The sequence below is a fragment of the Otolemur garnettii genome, unplaced genomic scaffold, assembly GCF_000181295.1.
Source record: "Otolemur garnettii isolate 467f Iridium unplaced genomic scaffold, OtoGar3 scaffold00197, whole genome shotgun sequence".
Classification (NCBI taxonomy): Eukaryota; Metazoa; Chordata; class Mammalia; order Primates; family Galagidae; genus Otolemur; species Otolemur garnettii.
This window is the reverse complement of record NW_003852592.1, coordinates 707,752-731,298: the sequence shown is the minus strand read 5'-3', so window position 1 is coordinate 731,298 and position 23,547 is coordinate 707,752. Positions and strand designations below refer to the sequence as shown.

At 52.5% G+C, this 23,547-nt stretch overlaps 1 protein-coding gene across 1 annotated transcript in view; it reads right to left on the bottom strand.

The window, feature by feature from the left end:
- ANK1 (ankyrin 1) overlaps positions 1–23,547 on the bottom strand; it is a 194,496-nt gene that overhangs the window by 54,019 nt on the left and 116,930 nt on the right. The window contains exons 3-14 of the mRNA XM_012812235.1: positions 14,344–14,442; positions 9,714–9,812; positions 8,969–9,067; positions 7,834–8,019; positions 7,051–7,149; positions 6,544–6,642; positions 6,251–6,349; positions 4,022–4,219; positions 2,507–2,605; positions 2,006–2,104; positions 1,429–1,527; positions 223–420 (exon numbers count right to left, since the gene is read on the bottom strand). Of these exons, the coding sequence (XP_012667689.1) occupies positions 223–420; positions 1,429–1,527; positions 2,006–2,104; positions 2,507–2,605; positions 4,022–4,219; positions 6,251–6,349; positions 6,544–6,642; positions 7,051–7,149; positions 7,834–8,019; positions 8,969–9,067; positions 9,714–9,812; positions 14,344–14,442 (1,473 nt within the window). The remainder of the gene's footprint in view (positions 1–222; positions 421–1,428; positions 1,528–2,005; positions 2,105–2,506; positions 2,606–4,021; positions 4,220–6,250; positions 6,350–6,543; positions 6,643–7,050; positions 7,150–7,833; positions 8,020–8,968; positions 9,068–9,713; positions 9,813–14,343; positions 14,443–23,547) is intronic.

The window sequence follows — 23,547 nt, the reverse complement described above, 5'->3', positions numbered from 1 at the left end:
CCATGATAAATGGATGACAGGGTGGGTAGGAGACTATGGTTCACGGCCCTTTCTGGGGAAGGACAGATAGGTCAGGCTCGAAGATGGCAGTTAGCCCTGTGAGTCCTGACCCTGCCTGCCGCATGCACCAGCACCAGGGCAGCAGAGAGGACCCGGCAGGATCCCCAGGCCCAGCGCTGACTGGTGTGCCACTTCTTCAGGCCAGGAGAAAGGAGGCTGTACCTTGGTCATGCAGGCTTGGGATGCTTCCTTTTCCAGAAGGGCCAGGGCTGTTTCCACGTGGCCCTCCCGGGCTGCGATGTGCAGGGGCGTGTGCCCGGCAGTGGTGGCCAGGTTCGGGTTGGCACTGTTTTCCAGAAGGAGCTTCACCATGTTCGTGTGGCCGATACGAGCTGCGCAGTGAAGTGGGGTCTGGTCATCCTGAACCCGGAAGGGAAAGCAAAGAACATGAAGCGTCAGTGTTACCAAATCCAACTCTCCATTTTACAGAGAAGAAAGGTGAGGCCCAGAGAGGTTAAGTGACTTTCTCAAGGTCACACAGCTAAGAAGATGAAGAGCTGGGATTTGAACCCAATGTGCTCTATCCTATTCCATCCTTGCAGCAATCTTTCAAGTTAGTTGTTATTTCTACTCAATTGCCCAAAGGCTCAGGCTTCCTTCCTCTCTGTAAAATGGGAATAGTAACATCTGGGTCCCAGGGGTAGGTTAGGAACCATCAGATAATGTGCACAGTCCCACAGTGTCTGGAGCACAAAGGCACTTAATACACTGTGGCTACTGAAATGTCCTTCAAGGGCTTTCTGAGTGGACACGCTTATTTTTCTTTCCACTTTGATTTTCCTTATGCCAGGGGAGTGTCTAAACTGCTGGCCAGGAAAGGTTCCTGTGTGGGCAAGGTCTCTGTCACAGTGCCCTGCCACAGGTACCCATCACATGGCCTACACACAAATCACAGTCCTAACTCCAAGGGATTCTCTGCAGCTGGTGGTCAGGAAGGCCTGGTGCTGGCTGGTCAACTGGCCAGCTCTACAGCCATTCTTACCCTCCACTCACCCAATCCCTCAAAATGTACTTGTGGTAAGGGCGACTCTTCTGATTTTAGATCTGGTTTTTACTAAGAACACCTTCTTCAAAAAGCTGCCTCCTTTCTTACACCACAAATGTTAGCAGTAGCCTGATACACACTCCGGCCAGCCATATTCCTTGGGCTTTTATTTTAAAGAAATGCTGCTCTGATCAAAAAATGCCTCTGGTCTTCTCCAGCCTCCCTCAGCCCCCACCCTGCAACACAGAATCTGAGCATTCAGTGCCCCCTTGGCAGGAGTGACAAGTGATCCTTGGGCCACTGCAGCCTGGCCTCAAATTAGGATGGGTTCTCCCCGCTGGGACTTGAGCTGCCTCCTATACTGAGGGCCCTTCCCTTCTCACCTTGGCCTTGGCATTGACTTTGGCTTTATTCTGGAGTAAATATTTGGCTACTTCCGTGTGCCCTGCTCTGGCTGCCATGTGTAGTGGGGTCTCCACTTTCTGTAAAATAAAACAATTATGGATCTGTCAATACACACTGGCTTTGCAAAACATCACATACAGAACTCCAGAGTGCCAACCCGGAGCAGCTTGGTGGGTTTTTGTCCAAAAGGTGGAGTCGTCCTAGCAGCAGCAATGGAGCCTGGTGTGTGCGTGCGCAGGTGTGTGCATGTGTGTGCATTCTAGGTATATTTAAAAGTGAATCTCTGAGCTAATGAATATTCAAAAATGTAAATGTATTCCCAGCTAACACTTATAGACTAGATGTTCCAAAATTATTGTAAACTCCCAAGATTTATAGACGTAAGACACACTTAAATGAGAAAACATCAGTAAACAGCGGTGATCCCCCACCCCAAATCTGCACCCTCCTTTCTTTTGAGAATTCCACCTCTGATGGCAGAGGCCTGGCAGTGCTGGTGAGAGTTCCCCAAGCTCTTGGCCCAGAGCAGCAGCCCTGCCCTCCCTGAGAGCTTACCACGTTGGAGACGTTTGGCGATGCTCCCCGCTGCAGGAGAGTCTTCACAATGGGCAGGTGCCCCATGAAGGAGGCTACGTGCAGCGGCGTCAGGCCAGACTGGAACAGAGGGAGGGGGGTGCAGAGTGAGAGCCCCGCCTCCCCCAGAAGAGGGAGCCCACAGTATCTAGCGCTTTCATGAATGGTTTTCCAGGAAAAGGGAGTTAAATGAAGTAGGTTTGCTTCCAGGAAAATGGCTAGAGAAAAAACAAATCCCCGCAGGACAAGTTCTGCCCACTTTTACAACTTGCAGAACTCAAGTCTGATCTTAGAAAGCTCCCAGAGACTGGACACATTCCCCCGCCTGAGTCACTCCTGAGTCACTCCCGCCAGCAGCCCAGACTCGCACACACACACAGCACACCCCGCAGCCACGAGGAGCTACAGAGAGCTGTGCTCAGAGATGGGTGCAGGAGGAGCGCAGTGGGCAGAGCCACAGGCTGGCCCGCGGGGTCCCCCTACCTCAGTGACCGCATCGATGGAGGCGCCCGTCTTCAGCAGGAGCTCCATGACCCGGACGTGGTTCTTCTTGCAGGCGATGTGCAAGGGGGTAAAGCCGTTCTGCGGCCCACACGACGAAGACAGACAAGCAGGGGCTTAAACACCGTCCAGGACCCCAGAGCGCCCCCTCCCTCGCCCGCTGCTCAGCAGCTGCCCAGCCTGTCCGCAGATGCCAGAGACCAATGAATGAATTAGAGCCCATTGATTAATCCTGTGCTCTCACTGGGTGCAAACCGTATCAGAGACAGGTGGCATTCCCTTTATGCACCAGGCATGTTATTAAACATGATGTTTATATATCTTTTACAAAATTTTTATTCATATTTTTTAATGCACTGAAAGAGCCTGCTGTTTAAAGCTCCCTTAAGGGTAAACTCACAAGAAAAAATACTTTTGTGAGACTAATCATGCTCCCTCCCCCGCCAAAACTGATCATTTTTAGTGAAATGGATTTCTGCTCTAAAGCTGACATTTTAGAAGGTAAACTCCAAAGGGTAGGGGACGTTCATTTGTCCTTGTCTGTTTTTTTCTGAGCTTTATCCCCTTAAAGCAGTAGTTCTCAAACAAGGGGAGGTGGGGGTATGAGATTTTCATGGGGCAACATCCAGGGACACTTCTGATTGTCACAGTTGGGAGAGGAGAGCATTGGTGCCCTATGGGTAGAGGCCAGAGGCTGATACATGTCCTGCAGGGCACAGGGCCACAGTCATGGCCTCCAAATGTCAGCAGTCCTGAGGCTGAGAAACCCCAACCACCATGGCGTGACCCACGTGGGCAGTGCTCAATGTGGGCTGAACACAGCTGCCAACGTCTCTGCCCCTCTGTTCTGCACCTCTGGAGTGGGCATCAGGGAGGTGGGAGTCACAGGCGTTGCTCTGTGCAATGTTATTGCCCTCCTAGATTCCCAGACCACTTGGGGGTCCTAGGCTGCGGAAAAGGGGAGCAGGATTTCACTTCTACATAAGCGCCATGAACACAGCAGGCTCCTCGCAGACGAGAGGTGGCAGCTCAGGCCATCTCCCTGGCCCACAAGCAAGTCGACAAGCTGGGCAGTCTCTAAGGAGTCACTGCCCCTCCGTTCCGGGCCTGGCTCCAGCTGCAGTCATGCCTTCAGTCCACACACCTACCGTGGACACTGCTTCCTGAGTCGGGTCCCTGGGCCCAAACCCACCTCTGACCTCGGCTAGGTCACCAGAGGCTGGTTGTTGAGTGGAGTGCAGGACAGGTGCACCCAGGTCCCCATCTGCTTGCACAGCTGTGCTTCATTCCAGGCCCCAGACCCATGGAGTGCTCTATGTCCCTGCTGCCCTGCCCCTGGCCCAGCCTTCACAGCCCCACTGCCCTGCCCCTGGCCCAGCCTCACAGTTGCTGCCCTGCCCCTGGCCCAGCCTCACAGTTGCTGCCCTGCCCCTGGCCCAGCCTCACAGCCCTGCTGCTCTGCTCCTCTGGCACCTTCTCCAGTGGTCTCCTACTCACCAGGGCTCTAGAGTTGGGTTTGGCCCCTTTATCCAGAAGGATTTTGGCCACCCTGTGGTGGCCACAGTGGGCAGCCACGTGAAGTGGGGTCAAGTGGTCAAGGGTGATGTCATCAATCTCCGCATCGTATTGCAAGAGGAGCCGGACACAGTCGAGGTGGTCTCCCTGAGCCGCCATGTGGATTGGGGACAGGCCATTCTGAGTGCAGAGGAAAGCAAGCCATCACACAGGCTTCTGGGACGGAGCAGCACAGGCAGGCTGCCGTGTGTCTCCCCCAATTCAAGTACTGACCCCTAGGACCTCAGGGCATGACCTTATTGGAAAACAGGGTCTTTGCCACTGTAATGAGCTAAAATGAAGTCACCAGTGTGGGTCCTAATCTAGTATTATTGGTACCCTTAGGAGTGGGAGATGTGGACACAGACATGCCCATGGAGGGAAAATGCCACTTGAGCTTGCAGCAGAGGCCAGGGTGCTGCGTCTGGAACATCACGATTTGAGGCAAACAGCTGGAGAGCCTGGGAGGGACTCTCGCTCACAGCCTCAGAAGGAACTGACCCTCCCGACTTCCAGCCTCCAGAACTGGGATTCAACACACTCCTTTCACATAAGCCACCGGCTGTGGTTCTTTGTCATGGCATCCCAGCTAACTGACACAGTTAGTTACACTTGCTGCATTTTATTTTATTATTTATTATTATTATTTTTTGAGACAGAGTCTCAAGCTGTTACCCTGGGTAGAGTGCTGTGGCATCACAGCTCACAGCAACCTCTAGCTCCTGGGCTTCAGTGATTCTCTTGCCTCAGCCTCCCAAGTAGCTGGGACTACAGGCGCCCACCACAACACCTGGTTATTTTTTTGGTTGTAGTTGTCATTGTTCTTTGGTGAGCCCAGGCTGGATTCGAACCCGCCAGCTCCAGTGTATGTGGTTGGCACCCTAGCTGCTGAGCTACAGGCACCGAGCCCACTCACTGCATTTTAGAAAGGTTTTACCACAGTCCCACAAGTTTTCAGTAAAGAATTTTCATAAACATCCTTTTTTAGCCCCCTTTTAATAACCTAGATAATAGAAAATCCTTAATAACTTGTGTTTATGTAATCTTAAATACAGGGCTTCTGTGGAAAACTGTTGAGAATTTCCTGACCTAATAATGTAACTTGTAATAGCAATTATACTTTCATTTGAAGACTTTATCTCAGGTGATTATTCCAACAATCTTAGGAGAGAGGGCTGGAACTCTCCTGATGAGGAAAGGGAAGCACAGAGAGGGTAAGAGCCATGCCCAAAGTTACACAGCAAAGCAGCCATGGACGGAGGAGTCAATGAGAGAGGAACTGGGTTAGGAGAGGCACCTTCACTTAAGGACACCCATGCACAGGCACAAGGGCCAGCTAGGGGACTGTGACTCATGACCCAAATTAAAGATCACTCTATGGAATAGAACATGATGATTTATCAGGGAAGAGGCAGGCTTTCATGGTTACGGACTGTGCTGTAGTTTCGTGAGAGAGAAGTGCTCACAGAACACCTCCTGCACAGCGGTGAAGGGGCCTGGCTTCTGTCTTACTCTGCTTAAACACACCTTCTAAATTCACGGGGCTCAGGCCCTGGAGAAGGAACAGGCAGCACTGTGGCCGACAGCGTTAGCCCCTGGAATGCTCAAGTCCTCATATTACGACTGCTCTGGCCTCTGATGCAGCCTGAGAGGAACTGTTTTCTTTTGATCTTCACTCTGTTCCAGCCCAGGCTCTAAAGACTTCTCAGAGCACTAAGTTCCTACCTTTTCTGGAGCTAGAATGAAAGAGATGGGGGTTGATCTGGAGCAGTAGTAGGCAAACTACAGCCTATGGATCACATCTGGCTGGCTGCTTGTGTTTATAAATAAAGTTTTATTGGAACATGGCCCTTAGTTTGCATATTGCCTATGGGTGCTTTTCTGCTATATTGGCAGGGCTGAATCATTGCAAAAGAGATCATGGCCTGCAAAGGCTAAAAATCTTTAATACTTGGCCTCTTAGGTAAAGAGTTTGCTGACTCTGATCCAAACAATAATCAGAGCTACGCTGGGTCCCTCCTATGTGATAGGTCTTGTGGTGAATATCACATGCATTATATGTGTCACATTTAGCAGTATGACCAACTCTACTGTAGAGAAATGAGATCTGATCCTACGTCTGTCTGACCCGGAGCCCCACCCCAAGCTGCCCTTGCAGGAAGGAGGCCGCACCTTGGTCTTGGCTTGGATGGGCGCCCCGTGGTCTAGCAAGATCTCCGAGATTCGCACGTGCCCATTCCGAGCTGCACAGTGGAGCGGTGTCAATTCATCCTTCAAAAGACACAGTCAAAAACAAAAAGAAAGTCCAGAAGACAGTTACCAGAGGCCACTGGAGAGAAGAGCACTGCGGCACTGCTGCCGCACCACTCACTAGGTCACCAAGAGCCCGCAGCTGCGAGGGAGGCTGCTGAGGCAGGACCCCCAACCCCTCACTGGGCCTGGCTGCAGAGCCTGCTGGCACCCACCTTGGTCCTCGTTTCTATCTGGGCCCCCCGGTCCAGCAGGAGCCGCACCATGATCACGTTCCCCCTGCGGGAGGCAATGTGCAGTGGTGTGATGCCGTTCTGGAGGGGAGGAAGCAGGGGACGGTCAGGCCATGGCATCCTTCCCTTGAACTCAGCTGCCTGCACCCCGCTCACCCCGCATTTCCCCAGCCCCAGCCCAGCAATGACAGCAGGACAGGCCCGCAGTTTGGGAAGTTCAAGACCTGCTAACAAGCCAACCCTCTGCCTCCCAGAGTCAGCACAACCTGCTGGAGGAAGACAGGGGTATGGAAGTGGCCCTCTGCCATCCAGCTCACCACCTCTAGAATGCAGGGATGGGGTTTAGGGTCTTCTTGAGACAAAGCAGGTGGGAGCTAAAGGCAGGTGACCAGACATGCCAGCAGGGAGCCCCCTAGACACCCGGCTGTCCAGCTGTCCTGCCCAGGCATCTCTGCCCAGGACAGTGAAAGCGCCGGCTGGACAGCCTACCTGTGGCGTGAAGTTGACACTGGCTCCCCTGTTGAGGAGCAGCTGGGCCACGCTGAGGTTCTCGTAGTGAGCTGCGATGTGGAGTGGGGTGAATCCCGTCTGGGGCACAACAGAGGGAACAGTCTGTCAGACGCCACTCACCAAGTTTCCAGTGGGCTCAGCTGGGGGACCCAGAGTACCCTCTACGTAAGGCAGACTTTGACGGATGGGGAAAGGGGTGGAGAGGGGCTCTGTGGCCAGTTCCACTCAGAAGCCTTATGTCCCCTCTGAGTGAGCCTCCACATGCACCTTGAGGTTCACCAGGGTCACTGCAGACTGTGGGGCTCGTTTGTGAATATTACGGATGAAGAGATTTTGGTTCACAAATGCAAAGTGTTATCCAGTGCAGGACCTGAATTCTACGGATTGCTCAGTGATCAACCCTGAAAGGGCACAGTGACCCTGCTGATGGACAAAGACAGGTCTTTGCCCCCTTGGTGGGTCCAGGGTCATCATTCCATTCCAGAACCTCAGGACGGCTGTTTTCAAGACCAATCTGCCCGGCCTGGGCACTTTTCTGGATGCCCTGGGCGACAAGAACCATCCCCAAGCCATGGCCAGAACATTTCTCCCAGGGTCCCCAGGGTTTAGGGTGGGGCTATCCATAGAGCCCTTCCACATCCTGGGAGCCGGTGCTGCATGCACACGGCTGGCCCCAGCCACGATCTGCTCATTCCTGGGAAATTCTGGGTGTGGAGGGAGGGCCTCTGCACCCCACAGGCCCTGGGGCCGGGCTGCCCTCACCTTGGAAAGCACGTCGGGGTTGGGGTCGTTCTGCAGCAGCACGGCGGCCGTCCGCGTGTCATCGTTGCGGGCAGCGATGTGCAGGGCAGGGAGACGCACCTTGCCCTTGGTGCCGTAGTTGATGAGGTGGGCCACCACGTTCTCGTGGCCCTGCTGCAGAGCCACGGCGAGTGGCGTGAAGCCGTCCTGCGGGAGGAGAGGCAGCTGGCTTTACTCTGACTCCCCCTGGCTCGCACGGTCCTCGAGAGGGGCCCTGCCCCTCACCTCGGGGCTCTGCTCAAGGCAGGACCCCTTAGGGGCTTTCCCCTAACTTCTCTTCATCCCCCACACCCAGCGTGAAGGCCTCCTCCACCCTGAAGCCTCTCTCACCCGCTCCCTTTCCCACTAATCCACCAGAGCCCACGGTCTCCTGTCCTCAGCGCTAGTTTAATTTTCCTTGATAATGTTTCCCTGCTTGTCTGCGGGAGAGAAGCTTGTCACTGCGGTTGATTCTCTGCCTCCCTCCTTCTCACACCACCCCTGGTGTCAGGATGGTGCCTTAAAGGGCAGAATGTTCCTGAACACCTCCCAGATGCCAGGATCCATGCTGGGCCCTCACCGTGAGCTACTGTACTAACCCCTCGCTGTGTGCGACCTGGGGAAGCCGTGTGATGGCAAAGTTGTGTCACTGCTGAGTCATCCGAGGAGTTAAGAGAGGCCTCAGCTCTGCCATCTCACCAGTGACCAGACTCGGGATCTCAGCTAACTCAGCTTGTCCACAGGTGAACAGGGGGTTCCTGGCAGAAGCCTTCCCCATCAAGGCCCAAGGCCAACCCATCGGCTACACATGCACACACCACCCCCACCCTGTCCGGCCGTAAGTTGGGTCACAGTGGCAGGACGGCCTCAGCCTGCTGTCCTGTATCAGGTACGTGTCTGCCCACTCCCTGAAACCTAAGACTTGGTCTCCACTCCCTTGTGAAGCCCGACAGCTCAGTGCAATGATGGGAAGGTCAGGAGCGCTCAGCAGAACGCTTGGCAGGGGCCGAGACATGGATGCCCTCAAGCCACATCCCGGGAGGTAAGGGCCGGCACACATGTCCTGCATGCACCCGAGGGACTTCTGGCGGTGAGGACGTCTTGCCAAGGGACTTACTTCTGTGGCCACATTTTGGTTAGCTCCATTTTCCAGTAAAAACTTAACCACTTCCAGGTGATTCTCTTGTGCTGCCATGTACAGGGGTGTGAAGCCTTTCTGTAAACCAGGAGAAGCGCTTAGAATTCGCCCACAATGGGGAGAGCACAAAGTCCTCTAATTCACCTTGTTTTCTCTCAGCACCAATGGCAATGCCCTCACCTATGTCCCCAATGAAGGCAGCTCACTGCCACTTTGAACTGGCATAGTGGGATGTTACAAAAGGCACAAAGTGGGGACTGTCCACAGAGTCTACGCCTGGCCCCTCAGCACCACTGCTCGACCTCTGGCCCTCAGCACCACCGCTCGACCTCTGGCCCTCAGCACCACCGCTCGACCTCTGGCCCTCAGCACCACGGCTCAGCCTCTGGACCTTGGCACCACCACTCAGCCTTTGGCCTGCACACCCATCTCTATTTCTTCTCCCACCACCAGGCCCCCATGCCTCATTTCTCCACCCCCATGTCTCTGGCACCGTGAGCCATAACTCAACTATGGTCTGGCCACTTTGCTGAGCAGAGAAGGGTCCACACTGACCCATCCTGTTTAGAACGTGGCCACCCCTTGCAGACAGACTGCTATAAATCTGGACCCTGCCACTCAGTGTGTGCTAACACAGCAGCCTGCACATCTAGCATGGAGCGGGGAAGGGGGGTGCCCAGGGAAGAAGAGAGGCCGCCCGCCATCCGAGAACAGAGAGCACTACCTGTGACTGTGCGTTCACGTTGGCGCCATAGTTGACCAGCTCCCGGACCACCTCGTCCTGCCCGGCCAGCGCAGCAATGTGCAGAGCCGTGTTCCCCTTCTGCAAGACACAGCGGGCAGAGGGTTTCCCACTGGGCCTGCATGCAAGGCCATCAGCTGCCCGTGAGCAGACACTGGCTGGGGGGCCCAGTGGGCTTTCTTCGTGGCCAAGAGGGGTAGAAAACACGTGCCTGTGTGCTTGACGCAGCACACCCCTGGGAAGTTCGTCCTGTTCTCTATGAAAAAGAATGCTGTAAGGACACACAATCTCACAGTCACACACATACAGCCATACACACTCACACACATACAGTCTCACTCTCACAGACACACACACATACTCACACACACCCACACAACTTCTCCATAGCTACTCTGCTGCCTGTGGGTCAGCATCCTGCCCCCGGAGGACGGAGACTCTGCACCTGTCAGAACCTCGGGACACCCTGGCCTTCTTTGCACTTTGGCTTCTCTCAACCTTTGGTCTGCAGGGCAGCACCAAGCCCTCTGCTGGGCCTGGGCACACTCAGCACCCAGGGTGCTGGCACCAGGACGCTGTCCACCAAAGGCTGGGCCAAAGCAGACCAAGGGGAGAGAGGCAGGACGGTGAGTAAAGCATCAGATAGAAAGGGAAAGGGTAAGAGGAGTTCCCTGATGTACATAGGGAGGCCGGCCGTGGCGCACACCTGTGATCCCAGCACTCTGGGAGGCCAAGGCGGGTGGACTGCCTGAGCTCAGGAGTTCAAGACCAGCCTGAGCAAGAGTGAGACCTCATCTCTAAAAATATCCAGGTGTTGTGGTGGACGCCTATAGTCCCAGCTACTTGAGAGGCTGAGGCAAGAGAGTGGCTTAAGCCTAAGAGTTGGAGGTTGCTGTGAGCTGTGACGCCACAGTACTCTATGGAGGGTGACATAGTGAGACTCTGTCTCAAAAAAAAAAAATTAGTAAGTAAAATATAATAAGTTTTCTTTAGTTTTTTTTTTTAGATAAAGTCTTACTTTATTGGCTGAGGTAGAGTGCCATGGTGTCATAGCTCACAGCAACCTCAAACTCCTAGACTTAAGCAATTCTCTTACCTCAGCCTCCCAAGTAGCTGGGATGACAGGTGCCCACCACAATACCCAGTTATTTTTTAGAGCTAGGGTCTTGCTTTTGTTCAGGCTGGTCTTGAACCTGTGAACTCAGGCAATCCACCCGCCTCGGCCTCCCAGAGTGCTGGGATTACAGGGATGAGCCACTGTGCCTGACTATGAGCAAGTTTTCACCAACAGAGAGAAAATAAATAAACACTGGAAGAAAAGGAGGCAAATAATTGTTTTCAACTTTGTGAAAGATAAGAATCAACAATAGAGATTAAGAGACAAGGCAGGCAGTTCTGAGGATGTGCGTTGACCACTTGGGTTTCTTAGTCTGGATTCAAACCTCATGCTCCTGGGATGCAGAGGGCCTTCCAGTCCCCCCGGGGCTGGATGCCAACACCACCTGTAGCCCCTGCATGGGCAACCCCATTCAGGGAGCTAGGGGACAGGCTCCATCAGTCACTTCTGCCACATGGGGCAAGGGGACGAAATGGGACTATGGCCGGACTCATGTCCCTGGGCTACTTAAGGAGCAAAGCTCTCCAACAGCCTCACTGTTCCAGACCAGACAGTAAACAAACTACACAAACACTGAGTGGCCAGCTCAGGAGACTTCAGACCCAGCCCTTGTCCCGGGCCCACCCGTCACCTGGATGCCCTGTACCCCCAAAGCACTGCTGACCCATGTGAGGGGCAGCCCCACGAGAGCACAGCAGCTGGAGGACGCTCATGCTTTGCTGCTTGTGCTGTTTGGTGATTCAACATTGCAGCCTGAGTCAGGAGGGCGTTTCCTGTTGGCTGCCACCCAGAGTCACCTTTCTGATTTCTCCTCAAGTCCCATGTGAACGAAAAGATTCTTCCTCAAATAGCCATCAGAGAATAAACGGCAGACGTGAGCACGGATGCTAATCAGTGATGGCTCATACCAGTCCAAAGAGCCTGCACCAGAGGCTTTGGCACTTGCAGTACCAAGTGGAGCAGGGCTGCTGGCACCTGGTTCTCTAGAAACCAGGACTGAGAGCTCTAAGTGGCGTCTTCCTGACTCCCACGGGGAAGGAGCACACGGAGGCCATTCACCTGCCGGCCACACACCTACTGGGCACGTGTGTGCCAGGCTTGGGCCAGCGGGAGGTGCACAGGGCACTGAGACTCAGGTCCTTCACCCACAAGAATCTCACATTAGATACTTCTCTCCATCTGACCCTGCCTGTCTGAAATCAAACGTTCCCAGTGTTTTCCTTATACCAAGAAAGCTGCTCAGATGTGGAACTCTGTTTGTGCCATCTGGGCAGATGGCAGCATTGTCGAGGAATAAGAACCCAGGGAAGATCCCGGGAGGTGGACCCCCTATTCCCTGCCAGCTGCACCCACACATTGCCAGGCTCAAGGAGGCGCCGGCCCTAGGCCTGGAGAGTGGCGGAGTCTGTTTACTCTGCCCCTCCCTCTGCGTAAAGGAAGATGGCTCACAGGAGCAGGAGAATTACTCAGCTATATTTTGATCCACAAATACCTAATTTCTTCATTTTCAGAAATTCAGATGGTTGGACAGGTGCCGAGTGAATCAAGGGGAGGGGAGAGAGCCCCCAAGTGACAGGGGCTGAGCTCCTCCAAGGGGCGGAGATGGGAGGATGGGAGAGACTGCTTTACATGTTTATTTTATGCTCTTAAAATTTCTAAGTACGGTTTAGAACCTATATTGGTTTTTGGCTCTCTCCTGGTTTTTATTTTAATCTTTCTCCTCTTGTGAGGCCTGCCACAATTCCCCAGTCTGTTGTGACTCTCCCTCAGCCTGTGGTTTCAGTTCTACCTTTTTTTTCTCCTCCCTCTGTGCGGCATTCCAAAACCACGTTGGCTTATACAATTTCTAAAAATAAAAAAGGCACACCACACCAAGTGTTCACTTGCAAAATAACAATCAAAGGAGGAAATTCGGAAAGAGTAAAAATGCTGAAGCCTGGTGTTTCCGCAGCCTTGGGGGGAGCCAGCGGGGGCGGGGAGCCGCTCTGGCCCAGCAGAGCCCGTCAGATGGCCCACGGCTCGCAGCCAGGTACACCAGAGCATCCGAGGAAAAAATAATTGCATCCCTTCATCCACAGAGCAAGCAGGGTGGAAACGATCAGCATTTGCCATGGAGTTAGGGGGAAAAGGCCCCAGATACAGTCAGACAGAGCGACCCAGTTTATTTCACCCCCTACTTGCCATGAGAGCTTTTCACATTTGGGCAATGACATGAAAATTACAGAATTTTACCTTGAGAGATGATTCTACTTTCATAATATTTGGTATTGGCTTCATAACCACAAATTATATCTGTTCTCTACATGTTCGTCTGTGTTCTCAGCTCGAGGAAGAGCAAAATGTTCACCGCATGGAACAGAACCTGAGGCTGCGCGCAAGCCCACATTGAATTAACAAATAATAAATGAAAATTAGGAGGCTGGGGGGAAAGAAACTCCGATAAGGAAAATACAGGAAAGTGACAGAGGAGGGGAGAGAAAACACGAATGGAGGAAACGGTACCCGAGTCAGTGCGTCAAGATGATTTTTGGTGTAGTTTTGTTTTTAAATGCTGCTGGCTTCATCCTATTTGATAAATAAGATGCTTATAAGTAAGAAATAAAGCTTATTCTACAACCTGTAGATACATTGATTTTGTATGTTAGAATTTCTGAACCTAAGTTAGTGGTGAATAATCTACAGAAATGGGGAGAAACAGGCAGTGCCTGTGTCTCAAAGGAGTAGGGCGCTGGCCCCATATACCAGAGGTGGCAGGTTCAAAACCGGCCCTGGCCAAAAACTGCAAAAAAAAAAAAAACAGAAATGGGGAGAAATATATCACTGTGGAAGCCTGACCCCACACCAAAGGCCTCCTCAGGAAAGAGAATGCTGTTCTGGGTCGTTTGTAAGGACAGGAAATGCGTTTGGGGCTGAACAAGGAAGATGGTTGGAGGAGAAGTTAGAACAATGTGGACTGTCTTCTACAACCTGGCCACCAGTGTTTACCGATTCTTTCCCATATGCTGAGTGCTTTGTGCACACAATCTCACTTTAAGGTTCAATCCTGCAACTAATCACCCCATTTTACAGGTGAGGAAAGTGAGGCTTCCCAGCAGCCAGGTAACTCATCCGTGGTCACAAGCGTGACGTGCGTCTGCTGGATCTGAGCTCCGGGCACCTGAGCCTGGAGCTTTGAGGGTTCTCAGCTGCACAGCAGAGTTACAGACCCCAAGAAAGCAGGAAGCCACCAAGAAAAGGGATGTAGTGTAAGATTTGTAACCTGATGATAAGGGTAAGGTAAAAAGGCCCATTGAACCTCTCCAGAAATACAGCCCTGAGTTTCCAGGCAGCTGCGGGGACTCAGAAAACCAGGAGGTTCCTGGGAGGATCAGAGAAGTCTGATACACATGTGGGAATCTCTCACGAAGGGCTGGTTCCTACACCAGGGCTTGGGCCCGCACAGCAGGGACCTACACACATGAATTTTCAAGGACCCCCCCCCCCCGTGAGACATACCTTGGTTGTCGTTTCTAGAATGATTTCTTTGTGCAGAAGTTCTACCACCATCTTCACATGGCCCTCCTTAGAGGCCAGATGCAGGCCGTTCAACCCATTCTGTAAGGAGCAGAGGCAGAGGGTGCGGTTAGTTGGACGGGGCAGTCTGCTGTCCCACAGTTGCTGAGGCCCATCCCAGCCTGAGTAGTGTGTACCCTGGGAGAAAAAGTACTTGGGACCCGTTCAGGGCAGGGCCAGCCAGCCTCCCCCAGCACCTCTGAGTGGGGGCGTCAGGTGTCTGGAGAGCAGGGGAAGAACGGGTCCATATGAATTATGTGTGGGGATCACTCATAAAACCCATGGGTGACCTTGAAATTTAGGTTTTTCGGCTTTAGGCTTCCAATTTGAATGCACATGCTTCAATCCCCTAGTTAATTTTCACAGCAGTGACAAGGAAAGGCAAAGAGGTGACAGCAGTGCTCCCTGTGTGCAGAGACGGGAGTGACATCAGTGCTCCCTAACTGTGTGTAGAGAAGGAGGTGGCAGCACTGCTCCCTAACTGTGTGCAGAGACAGAGGTGACAGCACTGCTCCCTGTGTGCAGAGACGGGGGTGACAGCAGTGCTCCCTAACTGTGTGTAGAGACGGGAGTGACAGCAGTGCTCCCTAACTGTGTGTAGAGACGGGAGTGACAGCACTGCTCCCTAACTGTGTGCAGAGACGGGGGTGACAGCAATGCTCCCTAACTGTGTGTAGAGACAGATGTACTCAGTGAGACGGTAGCCACTGCAGACTCTCCATAATCAGAGACCCCACCCCCACCAAGACGCAGGGACCTGGTGCCTGCAGGTGTGATGGGGGTCTCTGATTCACCCACTCCCAGGGTCTCTGCAGGCCCACCCCAGGTTCCTGAAATTCCCACTCTCTGTTTGTGTCAGGGCATCACTTCCAGGAGATTCCTGGAGAAACACACGAACATATTAGTGCCATTGCTCTGCCACACACAGCACAGAAAGTCCACCTGGAAGGTGCTCTCAGCTCCTGTTACCCAGGGCCCTGGACAGGGCATGTTAGCAGGTGCCCAGGGTGCTTGAGCAGATGGAGGGGCTACAGAGGGAACTCGGCGCCTACCCCCATCTAGGTCAGGCTGTGCAGCACAGCCAGCTTTGGGTCAGCGGCATGTTCACCAAATACTTCCTCCTGCAGGTGCTGGAAAATGGCCCCTCGATTTCCTCCGCTTATGGGTTTTGTGCATCATTTGATGCAGGATCCTAGGCTGTGTGAATTCCTCACACCACAACGTGCATGAGTCAATCAGATCAAAGCTAGGTCAGAGTGACGGCAGTCTGTTAGAACAGGAATCCAGGGAAGGGGGAAAGAGCGCCAGACAGACAGAAACCAGCTCCTCTCAGCTCAGCGAGCAGAACACAGTCACTGGTGCCCAGAACCATGGAGCAGCTCTGCAGCTGGGACCTGCCCTTGGGGGTCGGTTACTGGGGAGGAGGCTCTGCTCTCTGCTCCCCCAGAGCAGGGCTATCTTTGTTGGGGGAGCTCATGGCACCTTGGCAAGCCCTGCTTCACACCGCCACAGCCTCGTCTAGAAGGCTCACAGTGCTCGCAGCAGGTGCCCTGAGGTTGCTGGGGAACTGGGCGTGGTGTGTGTGCAGGGTGAGTGCCCAGTGGACATCAGCGCTGACTGTGGGGAGTTTCAGCGCTTACTTGGGCGGCCCGCCTCTCCTCTCAGACAAGCACACCTTGATCCTGAGTGCCTTGGAGCTGGGAGGCTGCCAAGCCTAGAAGAAAGATGGTTAACGCTCCACTCCGTGTGGCTGGTCCCTGTGCTTAGGCCAAGGCCAGGACCACACTCCGGAGGGGTTCTAGATACACTGACCAGAGAACATTAGACTAGAGAGGGACGCTAGAGGCCCTGAGTCTACCCTTTCACATAAAGCTGAAGAAATCAAGGCCCAGAGTAGTCAGATGATTAGCTGAGGTCACTGAGCCTTTCTAGAACCAATCTGGATTTCTCAGGAAAGAAGGATTTGGGTTTCCTTCCTCTGGGAACAAGTGTGTTTGTTTGTATCAGATGCTGGAAGCGTAATTTCCCTTTTGGAAACTAGTACACGCTCACGATAAGAATCCTTGCACCTCTGCCTGTGACCTCCGCAATTGGTCTCTAGCATTTTATTTGTTTCCTGGTCTGCAGAAAGCTCCCTTTCCTCCTGCCCGGGGTCCAGGCCTTCCCCTGGCTGCATCTCAGCAGCAGGGGAGACCAGCAGGAAGGGGCCATCTGAACACACCTGCAGCTCACACAGCTTCTCACACCTCCACCCAGATCCCGGTTCAACGATCTCCTTCTTCTTCATGACTTAAAATTTTATTTCTCATTTTATATCTAATTTGTTTTCAGTATAGTCACCCTGAGTAACTACCAAGTCTGTTACTGCAGTGACCCAAGCCCTCCAACCTTAGCAGAGCCACCAGAGCCAAACACGTTTTGCCCCACTCAGCAGAGGTATACAAGAAGGTGCGGGGATTCACTGCATGACAAAGTCACGCAGGGAACAGGATGGTAACAAACAGAGTCTCAACTGCAGTGGCAGGCGCTGCTGCCACCCAGCGCCGTGCAGTAATTTAATCCAATTCAGCAAACATTATTGAGAACCTATTCTGTGCTAGCAATGAATAAAACACAAATCCTTTCCCTTGAAGTCACTTTCGCAGAGAAAACCGATACATAAAAAACAAATGCAAGATCATGTGAAAAACGCCCAAAATGGCACAGATAAAACTCAAAGAAGCACAGACGAGAAAGGAGTAGCTCTGCCAAGAAGGTCCAGAAAGCTTCACAGGGCAGCCTGCAGAAAGCCAGGCTCACAAGTTCACTCGCAGCAGCAGCAAGATGAGAGGCCGGGGCTGAGTCCGGATTCTAAGCCTGAAAGCTGAAGTACGCTCCTGGCCCTTCTCATCGGGCGCCCTCTTTCTTCTTTGCTTCATGAAACAAGTGAATGCAGGAGACGCACAACCGGCCAGACCCACAGCCCCACGTCTCCCGAGCAACTGGTCTCACTCGGTAGTAGAGGCTCGTTGACAGCTACAAGTCACCACACTTAGGGATGGGACTGCCGACTGCCTGCAAACAAATTCCCGGCATGGACACGAAGGAGCTTGTGCCACCCACTAACCGCATGACGAGTCCTCGCAGGAACTACTTCAGGGTCCAAATGTCCAAGCGAGAAGGGGAGGAGGAGCACAAATGGCCTGAGCTGTTTGTTCTTAGCTGTAACAATGGCCAGAGCTGGACGGTAATTCACCACCTCTTCAAAACCGGGAATCACGCATCTTATTTTAGTTCACTCAAGTTTAAGTTGGTGCTAAAAGTAAAAGGCAGCCTGCATCTCCTCCGCTCCCCCAGCTACCTTCATTCTCAGATGTTTCTCTTGATGCCAAACACAGGCACGCAGGGGAAGAGGATTGGGGCGGGGATAAGTCACGTATTTCTGTGTAGAAGATGAGCAAGAGGTAGTGGGGGATGTAACAGTCAGCGATTCAGCTACATCAGAAGCTGCGGGCAAAGAAATAACCAATTATGGCTTTTTCTGGGGGAAAACACCTGCTTGCCAGATTCCTCTTCCTGCAGACGCTTCCTTCCGGGGCTCCCTGTGCACGGGTTTTAGACAAGTCGATGTTGCCCCCGGCTCTCGGCGCTCTGTTTTGTTTCCCTTTTCCCGCTCTTGGATAATTTCTCTTCACTTGTTTTCAAATTCTTTGATTCTCTCCTCAGCTGCGTCCAGTCTACTGACAAGGCTGTTGGAGAAATTCTTCATTGTTTAGAAAATGTTATTCAGTTCTAGTGTTTCATTTGAGTCTTCCTCACAGTTTTCATCTCTCTCCTGAAATTCTGCACCTTCTCAGGAATGTCATCCACTTTCCCCACCAGATCCCTTAACATATTAATCGTAGTTCATTTAAAGTCCATCCAACTGGTCCAATATTCTGGTCACTCTGAATCTGGTTGTGTGGACTGTTTTGTCTCTTGACCATGGTTTTTATTTTTCTTATGCTTATGTGAACGCCATACGTCACATCTAAAGGACAAGCAGTGGAAACTGAGGTAAATAGTACTTACGGCTGGATATGGACTCGCCTCTTACTCTGTGAAGTTGTCAGCATGGGGGTGGGGAGGCTGAGTCAACCTGGGCCGGAGTTGGGCTAGGTTTGATTTTGCTGCAACACAGTCTCACATTCCTCTAGAGGCGGGCTGCTGCTGTCTCCAGCTCTGAGTTGAAACAGGGGTGCCAGGTGCTCTGTGCTCCTGACCTCCTCAGTCTCCCGCCATCCCTGCAAGCCAGTGCCTCCAACGGGGTCTTTCCCCACACCTTGCTCCGCTCCCAACAGTGGCCGCTCCTCCCTGTTAAGACATGCAAGGCTGGCCGGAAGAGGCACATTCTCTTCTGCCCTGGTCCAGCTTTGGTCTTAGGCAGGTTCTCTGTGAACCTGGCCCTCGAAGGTGGGATGTCTTTTTATATTTTAAGTTTCGTTTAGCATTCCTTCCCCTCTTCTCTGTGGCAGCCAAAGCTGCCTCATCTGTGTGGGTCTTGGGTGGGAGTTTCTTGCTCCTCCTGCAGCACCAGCCAGCTCTGCTTGTTACTGGTGTAGGGTCCTGGACACAGGACAGTCTCCTGTCCCTCTCCTCAGGGTACAGGGTGGTGGCCCCTTTTTCTTTGGCAGAAATGTACCCCGCCCTCCCCAGAGACAGAGGCAGTGGCCGCTTTCTTCTATTCCTCCTCTGAGTCTCTGGCCTGAAGGAAAGAGGGTTTGAGTTTGCTTCGCATGAGGGAAGAGTCTGAGGACACAGGCAAAGCCTGGTGTCTATTCTCCCTCCAGCCGCGGCTACCACCGATCGCCTCCCCTCACCTGCACCACCCAGGGGCCTCCCTCTTGTCTCTTCTCAATCTTGATTTTTCTCATGAGGACCCTGTGGAGGCCTGTGCAGAAAAGCTCATTCCAGACACACTGGCCCACATTTGGTCTTTGATAGTTTTTGAGATTCTGGCTTTCTGGGTGGCACCTTTCTCCTGTCCCCCGTCAAAGCTGAAGCAGTCCTTGGAAGGCCTCGCCTCTCTTTGGAGTTCGGTTTGCTTGGTGACATTGCTACATCAGCCCTCTGATGGGCTTAAGAAAGATTATAATTTTCCAGATTTTTTTTGAGACAGTCTCATTCTGTTGCTACAGTGTGTGGTGTCAGCCTAGTTCACAGCAACCTCAAACTCCTGGGCTCCAGCAATCTTTCCACCTCAGACTCCCAGAGGACTGGGATTACAGGCACATGCCAGGGCCAATTTTGCAGATTATTAAGGCTTTCCAATGTTCTTTATAGCCGTCTGCAGCCTACGTTCTCCCCGCACTGAGCCTCTGAAGCCAGCAGGCCCCATATGATCTCATTTCACATGGTGCTAAAACAGCAGATAACCTTCGTAGGCTCTTCTTGGCAAAGATATTCATGCCAAGCGCACACACCTGGAGTTTTCTTATCTGTCTTTGCTCTTTTTCAGGTAAAATGTCAATTTAGAGAATTCTTCTGAAAAGCAATCTGTCTGATGGGAGGGGAAGGAGATCTCAGCCAGAATGTGCTTCTTTTTAACATTTTTAAGAAGGAAAAAAGTCACATTCAGCCTGAATGATTTAATTTGGAGTATTTTCTTGTACCAACTGTGAGAAATTTCATTGGCAAAATATACAATTCCAGACATTTGTTCTCAGTAAATTATCCCTCTGTTTAGCTCTTCTGATTGCCCCAATTACACTAATTGATTTCCAAATGTACGATACAGTAGACGTGTCATAGGAAATTTAACTCTTATCTTGTTGAGAGTGGAGGCACGGCTTTAAATAGAAAGGTCCCAATGTCCTAAAATTCTATGTGTCTCCTAAGAACATCTCCGAAGCAGCTACCTGCATTCTCGTGGGGACAGCTGTCCCACCTTCACCCCTCACGGCCAGTTATCTCGCCTGTGCAGGTGGCTGGGCCTACCTCCGGAGAGCAGGCAGGCTGCAGGTGGGTCCACTGACTGGGCACCCCAGGCCTACTGGCCCTCATCATCCCACCCCTCCCGAAATTCACTGCTTTAACCCTGGAGCCCCTTTCTTTGAGCTGAGCAGTGTTTCCAGAGGACTGAGGCTGACATGCTAAGGTATGTCCAGGAAGTGTGACCTCCTACCTCATCAACACCTCCATCTTGTTATTGGTTCAGCTTATCAGATTAGTTCCTGGCCATCTAGCCAGGCCCAGAGGTGATGGAACATTGACCACAGGAAGTTTTTTTTGGGTAAGGAAAAGACCGAAGTTCTGGGAAGAATAAGAAAGGCCTCAGAAAGTCTCAGGATCCCCAAACGCACAAAAAGAGAGGTGGGTGGAGGAAGGTGCCGATGATTTTACCTCGGCACGATGCTCCCTGCCACCCACGCAGTCAGTGGAGAGCCAGTGGGAGAATCTGGCCTCTCAGGAGGACATAGATTTTATTCCATATCCCACTTGCCTGTTCAACCTGGACTCTGTGTTGAGTTTATCATTAAGTATATCCATCTAGAGAAGGCAAATATTATACTCTATCTTACAGACATGCGATTCCCTGAACAGCAGCCAGCCTGCACACCAGTGGCCCTGTTCTCTTACTGTGTGGGGTCAGACGGTGGCAGGACCAGAGGAGCAGATATGAACAGGGGCTCGGGAGAGCACGGAAAGGACTGACGTGGCTGCCAGGCCTGCTCCAAACCCTGACACCAGTGAGGGAAGAATGGGAGCAAACTCGTGAGGGAGCTGAAGAAGGCAGAGGGGAGGACGGGACGGGAGGCAGAGGGGAGGACGGGACGGGAGGCAGAGGGGAGGACGGGACGGGAGGCAGAGGGGATGACGGGACGGGAGGCAGAGGGGATGACGGGACGGGAGGCAGAGGGGATGATGGGATGGGAGGCAGGGGGATGATGGGACGGGAGGCAGAGGGGATGATGGGATGGGAGGCAGAGGGGATGATGGGACGGGAGGCAGAGGGGATGATGGGACAGATAGCAGGGGCACCTGGCAGGGGCAGAGACTTGTGGCCTTCTGATTTCTAGATCCTTCTTTTTGAAGCACCAAAGGAGGTAAGAAAAGCTCCATTTTTCTCTGCTGCACCCCCTTTAAAGAAAGAATTTGTCATGTATCATGTAGAATTTGGATCCAGTCAAAAGGCTACACTTAGGGACCAGGACGGCCACAGGCTTCCTCCAGGCCGCAGTTTCTCTGCCCCCCCGCCCCCGCCCGCCAAGAAGACATGAAGGCAGAAATGGACATGAGAAAATTCTAGAGCAATGTGAGTCTTGATCTCTTTCCTCCAAATGCCTGAGTGAAACTTTTGGCCCAAACAGAAATGAAATCAAAAAGTGAACAAGCACCATCCCCTCTTCCTTCTTGTCCTCTTTCCTCCTGCCCCTCCCAGCTGCAGGGTGTCGGCAGAAGGGACGCCCTGCAGGGTGGTGGCCGTGCCTGGGCCAGGGGGGCTGTGGTGATGCAGAGGTTGTCATGAGCTGTCAGGATGAGAGTGAGTGAGTGAACGAGCCAAGTGAAGGGAACAGCGTCAGGTTCCCCTGAGGGATTTGCATAAAGGAGAAAAAGCCCCCTGGGTGCTGGGCTGCTGCCCGGTCTGGGTGTGAGCTCACTGATTTTAAAAAAATACAGAGCATGTGAAAAATTGCATATACATTTTAAGAAGGGAAAAACTGTCTTAAAACTGTAATACTCAAGTCATGTTTGACAGCTGTAATTATAAGACGAGCTCAGACGTGACCTGTATTCATCTTTTGTTATGGGTGTGTATACTAAGTATTACAATTTTAATACGGTTTCTTCCTTTCTTAAAATGCATGGATATTTTTTGGGCACCCTCCGTATATACACAGATAGATGGAGAAATAGTCACAGATGTGCGTATACGCACACACGCGCTCGTGCGACAACCAGGAGCAATGGGCATGTAGTGATCAGGTTTTGGGGTGTATGTACCATCCTCCACCAGGAACAAGGGGTCCTTGGAGACACGACAGCGTTTGTGCCAGCGAGTAAAGAAATGCTCAGAAACAATGATACATCACAGCCTAAAGAAGCCACTTACCATAAGGGCTCCTATTGGCCTAATTTGGATTTGAACTCTAAAATAAATCATGAGAGCATCGGGTTAAAACCCACCAAATGGGTCAGGACTCCATGGAAACCCCAGAGCAGGTGTCCTCAAACCATGGCCCGCGGGCCAGATGCGGCCCACCTAGGACATTTATCTGGCCCACTGGGTGTTTTTGCCACTGCTGCCTGTCCTGCTTAGCAGCGATTCGTCCTGGGTCCTGCAGTCTGGTCCTCCAACGATCTGAGGGACAGTGAACTGGCCCCCTGTTTAAAAAGTTTGAGGGCCCCTGCCCCAGAGTATAAACACACAAGGAAAAAATAAATCAATGAGCTTATCCTCCAGTTGAAAGCCAGCTAGTAGGTGTAGAAGAAATACGGAGAATGGAGACCTTCTCTTGAGAACCATCATGGTGGGTGGCCAGGCCGGGGGATGGAAGTCGATGAGGAATGGATATTGGCATTAGGTCAGAATATTCCCCTCCTCATGGTGTAAAGGGCAAGTTGGTGATTTTGCTACAGAAAAAGGTGGCAGACCCTAACTTTACCCAGTGATGAAGACGGATATCCCCAAGGGTGGGAAGGTGCTCCTGTCGAGAATGTAAGGCCTTGGTGTGGCCGCGAGGCATGTGAGACAGACAGCTGGGGGCCAGTGACACAGTGGAAGACGGGCAAAGGGCGGGAGCTGGGCAGGGACAGAGGAGCCTTTCCAGTCTGGAGGAGACTGGCCAGACGTGGCAGCTACATCCAAAGGACCTTCCTGGAGAGACTCTGTAAACGGAGAAAGCAAAAGAGAAAAAAGCAGGGAAAGGAAGAGAGAGAGAGAAAGAGGAAAGGGGGAGGAGAACAGAGGAGGGAGGTGGAGAGAGAGTCGGGGGTGGGGGGAGAATTTGCTGGACTGGGCAGCAAAGTCGCAGTAGAGTCTGTGGATTGAAGGTTGAGCTGCATCTACTCAGGGAGAATAGGGAGACACACAGGGTGGATATGGGGGAAGGTGTCCTTACTTTGGGGTGGTGCACAGTGGCCTGTTGGGGGCATGGAGAACCACATCCCAGAAGTCCTGTTTCACAG